The sequence below is a fragment of the Pogonomyrmex barbatus genome, unplaced genomic scaffold, assembly GCF_055798465.1.
Source record: "Pogonomyrmex barbatus isolate J1 unplaced genomic scaffold, ASM5579846v1 scaffold20, whole genome shotgun sequence".
NCBI lineage: Eukaryota > Metazoa > Arthropoda > Insecta > Hymenoptera > Formicidae > Pogonomyrmex > Pogonomyrmex barbatus.
In genome coordinates this window covers 304,371-312,435 of record NW_028297117.1, presented here as the reverse complement: position 1 = coordinate 312,435, position 8,065 = coordinate 304,371, and the positions used below count along the sequence as shown (strand labels likewise).

The window sequence follows — 8,065 nt, the reverse complement described above, 5'->3', positions numbered from 1 at the left end:
GCGTCAACTACGTTACGACAAAAATACGCACGATTAGTTTGTGGTTAGATATACATATACATACATACATATACGTATGTACGTATATATATATATATATATATACACACGTGTATACGGTGGAGTCGAGTTTAAAAAAAATATCTGCGACGTTCCTGGCGGGTGAACTCGTGAACTTTGGACATCGCGGGAACATACTCAGGAAATACAACGAAGATGAACGTACTATGCTTTGAGACATTTCCAAGTAGCTTCCTATGATAGCCTTAAGTGCAGGAAGATTAACCGCTTGAAGATTATCGGTCTCTTTAAGACAAATCTATTCAACGTTAAGACATCTCGTGAATTGTTACTTCAAAAATGTCCGTGACCTTCGCTCAACGCGGCAGGCCACCTCCAAATCCTGCCCAGATACAGAAGGTAAAGAAGTAACTGTAGTTTCGAAAAAAAAGAAATACAGTTATTACATGACTGAAAATGTTTAGAATTCTGAAAATCACAATTATGTAGATATATATGGATTTGCTATATTTTTTTAGATGCTTGATGAAAACAGCCAACTTATACAAATGATTCAGGAGTATCAGAATAAGGGCAAGGCACAGGAATGTGTACAGTAAGTATCAACTATCTATATGTTTCTTAGAATTATTGTGTATTTTATTCAAGATTTTGATTGAAAATTTTTGTTTTATGAAAATATTCAATAAGATATTTATTTGATAAGAATTCAACATTTCTATTGTTATTAAAGTGACAATCTTATCAAAAAAAGTTATTTTCTTAATAGATATTGGTAATTTTTATTAAAAACCAATTATATTAAAATTGTTAAATTTATCTTTCAGATACCAACAAATATTACATCGCAATTTGGTATATTTGGCATCTATTGCTGATGTAAATCAGAATCTTCAAAATTTATTACCTGTAAGTAGATTTTATAAAATAGAGAACATAGAACATATTAAAAGACAAATAAAGTTATTGAGCTAAAAAATTTAATTACTATTGACTATTGACTTATCTTTCTGTTTTAAGCTACCTCAAGGTATTCCCAATGGTCCTCAGCATGGGATGATGAACCCACAAGGGCTTCCAAGTGGTCCAGGAGGACCTGGTGCAGCTGGTCCTGGTGGAGAAATGCCACCAAATACACAGCCAACAATGCCAATGTCAACATTTAATCAAGGCCAACCAATGGCGCAAGGCTATCGTGGACCTGTAATGCCTGGTCAAGGACCTGCCATAAATAGTATGTTACAATCTAATTGAAATTATAAATAATAATTAATAAAAACTATCATATTTAGTTTAAATTTATATCAAGATATAATCATCATGTATTCATCTAATTTGAAATATAATTGTAACGCTTCTAACTTTAGAAATTATTTTTTTTATTTATTATCTAATATTTATTATCTAATATTTTGATGTTTTATAGGGCCTCCAGCCGCACCAGGTCCGCAACAATATAGAGGTCCACAAGGCTATCCTCAGCAACCTACTCAACAAGGTTATCCTGCTCAATATACTGGGCAAAACCCTGGTTCAAACTATCAAGGACCGCAAGGATCCGCATATACGCCTGGTCAACCAAATCAATATGGACCACCAAACACTTCTCAACAACAAGGATATAATGCAGCAACACAACCAAATTATGGTCCTCCAACAACAGTGAATAGTTATGGTCCACAATCAGGTGGTTATCCACCACCGGGCACAACTCAGCCACCTTCCGGATATGGACCACCTCCACCAAATCAGCAAGGCTATCCGCCTTCAAATGCTTCACAACAAAATTTCTCATCAGGTAGTCAACAACAACAACCAGGACAATACGGCAGTCCTAGTCCACAACCAAATTATCAGCAGCCTCCGTCCCAAGCGCCACCTCAAAATGCATACGTCGCTGGACAACCCGGAAGTTACCCTCCTCCCTCCTCGCAAGCATATGCGAATAATGTTCCACCACAAAATTACCCACCACCTCCAACAACTAGCGCGACTCAACCTCCGCAACCTGGGTCTCAACAAAACACGGGACCGCAGCCCAATTATGTTAGTCAACCAAGCCCAGGTCCTGGCGCGACACAATACGGTCCTGCTTCTACATCTCCACCATTTAGCACTTCCTCCGCGAGCGGGGGTAATACTTACGCCCAGAGCAGTCAACCGACAAGCACGCCGTCTGCCTCGACGCAGACGTATCCGCCGAATAGTGGTCCGCCACCGACGTCGCAGGGTGGAAGTTACGTATCCCCAGTACCGTCGGCCCCCTCTGGATATGTTCATCAAGCACCACATCCGACATCACATCCCCCACACCCACCACCGCATCAATCACCTCATCAGCCACCACACACCCCGCATCAGCCACCACATCAACCGACTCATCAGTCATCCCATCAACCACCTTCACATCAATCACCACATCAGCCACCACAACAATCTCAGCAACAGTCACAAACAGCTCCGCAGACACAACAGCAACCATCTCAGAGTCCAGCACCGAGTGGATTTCAACCGCCATCTGGTCCACCGCAAGGTCCTGCTCCACCGCCAGGTCCTCAACAACCAACCTATGGACCTACTACTACACAAACATATGTTCCACCGACACCAGGAGGACAACCACAGGTATGGTTTAAATATGCTATATTTAATTACATTGACATAGATGATCAGCTTTTGGATCTGTTTTATGACAATTGTTTGTTATATAACTTCTTTATTTTATTTACAATTTTGTAGAAAGAATAAAACAACTATTTTTGTTCTTTATACAAAATAATTTGAAATCTTATATCATGTAAAAGATTACATAATATAGGTACATGAATTTATTATTGATATATTGAGAATTGAGAGCATCCTGATTATAGATTTATAGTCCTCATCCGCCACAAGGAGGACAACATTATGGGCATCCACAGTATCCTCCTCAAAGTTATCCTCCACCACCAGCAGGACAAGGATATCCACAGTATCCACCACGACCACCTGGTGGACATATGCCTCCTCCACCTGGACCACAAGGACCTCCTCCTCCTAATCAATATGGAGGTTATGGTTATCAACCACCTACACAATAAAATACATCAATAATTTTTAAATTTACATAAAGCTGGATTAATACGTATATTGAGTTTATTTTTGTTTACGTTTTTATTAATTTTGTGCGAGGACATTAACATACTTTCTTAATGTAAATTCACAATATTTATCTATAGATATTGTGAATATGCATATTAACAATATCTAAATATAAATTTAATACAAAAGATGTATATTCGATTTAAAAAAGAATTATGTGAACAAAAATTAATTTAATTTTACATGTTCTCTAGATTAATAAAAAAAACTTAGGACAAAATTATATATAAATTAGGACATATATTATGGAAAAAAAATTCTTAGTAAGATATAAATTATTTACAATTCTGACAATTCTCAGTATATCTATATGTGTATGTGTATATGTGTGTGTATTATATATATATATTATATATATATATATATATACATTATATATACATTATATATATATATATATATATACACACACACTGAGATATATAGATTTTAATTTACGATTATATGAATAAAGTAAATATTTTTACGGGTATTATCCGTGTCATTATGCATTGTTGAATGCCAACGTTTCGTGAACATTGCAGTTTACTTCATTAGGGGGAGGAGCAGCGAATAATACTCGTAAAAATATTTACTTTTTTGAAAATAGTAACCGTGGAAGCCTTAAAAGGATTATATGAATAATTTATATATAATTTTGTTTTACATTATATATTAGGCAAATTTTTCTTTAATATTATTATTAGATATAGATTTTGATGAAATAAACATGCCAAACTATTCCAAATGGCTTTTAACTTTTGTGGCTTAGCAAATTTATAATGCAGAGATCGTAAATTATAACATATATAAATGCTATTATCTAAGTTTTTCTTTTGATAATTTGTTTTATATTATTTCCATAATTTCAAGATAATATAAAGTATTTGTCGCAGATTTATTATGTTTAATTTTTTACTATATTTTTTATATTTATCTTTATTTTGCGTATAATAAAAAATGATAAACTACAAATTCTATTTTTATTACAAATATATACGTAATTTTTTATTAATACAACTAAAGCATAAACAAATTGAAAGTCAAAGAACTATAATTACACAATGGTACAAAATACCATACATAAGAAAATGTATATGTAAATGTTTGTTCCAATTTTTATTTATACTACTCTTAATTGATACAAGGAAAATTTAATTTTATATGAATATAAAGACAGATTTTTCATTATTTGCGATAGAATTTGCAAAACAAAGAAAGAATATCACAAATTTTGCCACGCCTTGTATTTATCCCATAAATATTTTTCGAGAAAGATGTTAATAACTGTACAAATAATGTATCTTGTTCAAGTTCTCACAACATAAATAAATAAAATATTAAATGATATATAAAAATAAAACTAACAGGTTGTACAAGCGATAAAAGAGATTTATTAAATATTAGACAATTATTTGTTTTTTCAAGTTCAAGCTCATATTTTGTTTTATTTTTAACATTAGCAGTTAGATATAAAATCTTAGTAAATGAATGTGCATCTTTGCATGCACGATACAATACAATACAATACTTATATAATAAATGTTAAATCTTCATTATATAAATAAATCATAGCAAGATGTTAAAAACTATAATTCATCTCTAAAGTTTGAATTGATAAAGTGACATTTACAAGAATGACTAGGTTGTGGTACTTCTTCCATATTATTCAGTACTTCAACTTCACTCTTTAAGCGTTTACTCCATTCCTGAAATATAAAAATTGTATTATTTGACAAGATATACACACACACACACACACACACACATACACACACACGTGTGTGTATGTGTGTGTATATGTATAGTCAAGAAAAATATATAAAATAGAATTTTTTTTTCCATACATGAAATAAAACTGTATAATAACATAATATATCACGTGGTAATAAATTATCCCTGGTAAATTGTCTGGCAGATCTAACAATTTTCAAACCATCCTCGTCATGTTCCTTTGCCCACATAATTTTCTCGACTAAATCCGATAGATCACTTTTTATAGATACATAATGTAACCCAGGTATAAGATCTTTATAAAAAAATTCATAATACTTGGATTCTTGTTTAAATACCAAAGAATCGCCAGCAAGCAAATATGGAAATCGATATGCTGCTACTGTGCCATCAATGTTTAATTGATATTTGTACTATGAAAAAAAAAAAGAATATAAACTGCCATATAAATATTTGAAATTTTGTTTTTTAGCGATATAAATAAATTATATGTAAAATTACATATCTGCACTTTTTAAAACTTGTACGTATACAATTTCAAAATTATTATATGTAAAAAATATAATAAATTTAATATTAAAAAGAAAACTTAATAATATTGCAGAAAATAAAACAAGTTTTATAAGCATTTTGTACTTATATTAAATGATAAGATTAAAATAATATATAGTTATTCTTAAAAATATAACTTTAAAAATGTTTGTTAAACTTTATTTATATTTACCTTAAAAAAATTAAAAAATGATACATGTTTTTGTGCAGGCCCATACTTATCTATTTCATCCCTAAAGAAGAAGAAATTAGTAATGGAAACATTGAAAAGTTCTGGATGCTTTCTTGAAATATCTATTAAATTGAGGCGTTCCCTTCTGGAATCACGTCCACGCCAAAATAATTGCTCAATCTTGTCTTCCCATGGTAGTCCATTACCTTGTACGGAGAGTGTATCTAACATTACCCTATTTTCCAGGCATATTATATTGCAAATAAAACGGTAGCTTAGATTATAGGTATTATCAAACTATGTTATACCTTCCCATCGCTTCTAGAGATGATTCTGTGATGTCATATGTAGGCATAACAATATCTCTCGTACTTTCAGATCCACACCATGAAAAAATGGGATAAAGTGGATCTGTATCAAGAACAAGTGGCCAATCACCTAAATTCACAAAAAATTCAACATCTGGCAGTGTCACTTTGCGTGTAAGTGAGAGCAATATAGCATCCATAAATATTTTGAAACCAACATATTGTCCATAACATTGCCTATAAATCTTAATATATTTAAATCAATATTTATATAAACGAGTGTGAATTATAAATTGATAATATGATACTTACTCTATTAGATTTCAATGCATAATGACAAATACTAACGCTGGTGGGTCGATCATATTTTTCAATGATATTTTTACGTATTTTATTAAAGTCAATATTTGAGAATGGAGAAAGATCACGATGTATCTGAGTATAATTTTGTTGGCACTGATAATGCTCTAACCAATTAATGATTGATGGGTTCGGACAGTAACATTCTTCCTCGTAAACAGGACCTACAAATATAACTTTTGTTAGATTTTAAGGTTTTTTGTAAGAAAAGCAGATACACATACCTTTGATCTCTGAATGAGGCATTAATAGATCTTTTCCCTTAATCTTAACTTTAATCTTAACATTGAAACACGTATTAAAAACTTTATAGCGCATAATAAAACTTCCATCTTTACAGTCAAAAATTTGAGTCCACACACGACACGGTACATCATTAAAAGATTGTCCATATATTTGTCCAGTGATTACATTTTCACCAGGAGATTCCGTTAAACTAAAATATATACATAACATTATGTAATATTACAGATCATTATTAGATCAGATAACTTATAGAAATATCAATTATAGGTATATTTAGAATCTATCTTTAAAAATACAACTTTTTATCTTTAAAATTATTACACAATTATAAATCAAAATATTGTATAAAAATGGTTCAGCTTTATTATCGGATATTTCTGTTATTATGAATACAATTTAAACCATTCTTTTTATAAATCTTTAATATTTTTATATATTTGCTTTATCAATTTACATGTAATTATTATACTAACTTTCTTCCATGCAAATCCACAAGTTGCAAAAAGAAATATCTCGCACGCATAGTAACCTGTGCTGGTTTCAATCCTGGACCCCAGACAATAGTTTTCAATGGATCTATGTCAACATTTGTCGCTCCTGCGCAAATAAGCAACACTAAAAATGTTGCCAAACGCATACTTGTTGCAAATATTTACAAGACAAACAATATGCAGTTGTTCTTTGTTGGCACAATAGTTCTAAAAAAAATGTCTAATTTCTTAGTCATCGTAAAAGGTTATGATACATACATCTTTTTATTATTAACATTTTAATTACTTACCTGTATAAAAATAAAAGAATCATGTAGTAGTTTATTACCTAATTTGTTTATTTCTTTCAAGCTTGTATTCATTTACAACCTTATTGTAAATACAGAAATTTGTAATGCCGGTTGTCTGATTTGACAGTTGAAATCTTTTTTATATTCACTGCACTCTGCAATATGTATGATATGTGTGTGGTGTGTGTGTGTACTTAGTATATATGTACATATGAATAAGATTCATTTGCCTGTTTCCTTCTTCTACAAAGCCTCTTTGAATAAATGTATCTTCATGTGCTCTCGAAGATAATAAATGAAAATAAATGAAAAATAGTATAATTATAATGTATCTAAATAAACGTATCATAAAATTACATCTTATAAGTATTTATATTTATACCAATTTATACTACATATGATTTCAAAAATATAACGAAATAAGATACTGCACATGGCAATTTTTAAGAATAGATTAGCAGGAAAAACAGAGACTAACAAAGAGTAATATATCTTTAATATATAAATTTAATAACGTTTTTATATATCTCATGTATATATCATCGTATATATACTATTATTATATTATTATTATATATATACTATTTATGGCTATATAATTTACATGAATTTTTATTAATGAAACCTATAACTTTTTGTGTATACTTTTATACATAAATAAATATAATTCTGTATTTCTATATGTAAATCGTAAAATCAACAGTGTATACATAATTACATTAAATATTAGAAGATTTAAGTAAATAAATATGTAGTATAACGCTCTTTCTT

At 30.6% G+C, this 8,065-nt stretch overlaps 2 protein-coding genes across 4 annotated transcripts; one reads left to right on the top strand and one right to left on the bottom strand.

The window, feature by feature from the left end:
* Nucleotides 1–55: 55 nt before the first annotated feature.
* LOC105422380 (uncharacterized) lies at nucleotides 56–5,053 on the top strand. The gene is made up of 6 exons (XM_011631735.2): nucleotides 56–420; nucleotides 540–616; nucleotides 849–930; nucleotides 1,042–1,255; nucleotides 1,448–2,646; nucleotides 2,892–5,053. The coding sequence occupies exons 1-6, from the start codon at nucleotides 361–363 to the stop codon at nucleotides 3,099–3,101; spliced, it is 1,842 nt and encodes a 613-aa protein (XP_011630037.2). The 5' UTR covers nucleotides 56–360; the 3' UTR covers nucleotides 3,102–5,053.
* On the bottom strand, nucleotides 4,553–8,029 carry LOC105422378 (protein O-glucosyltransferase 2). Of its 3 annotated transcripts, none has more exons than XM_011631734.2 (8): nucleotides 7,295–8,029; nucleotides 6,987–7,211; nucleotides 6,492–6,703; nucleotides 6,220–6,431; nucleotides 5,908–6,152; nucleotides 5,600–5,834; nucleotides 4,989–5,288; nucleotides 4,553–4,850 (listed from the first exon to the last, which is right to left on the bottom strand). In XM_011631734.2, exons 2-8 carry the CDS (start codon nucleotides 7,148–7,150, stop codon nucleotides 4,731–4,733), a joined length of 1,488 nt encoding a protein of 495 aa, XP_011630036.2. In that variant the 5' UTR covers nucleotides 7,151–7,211; nucleotides 7,295–8,029; the 3' UTR covers nucleotides 4,553–4,730. The 3 variants fall into 3 exon arrangements, with proteins under 3 accessions (XP_011630036.2, XP_088933992.1, XP_088933991.1); XM_089077866.1 differs by having other exon boundaries at nucleotides 5,214–5,288; XM_089077865.1 differs by having other exon boundaries at nucleotides 6,987–7,110.
* Between the last annotated feature and the right edge of the window lie 36 nt (nucleotides 8,030–8,065).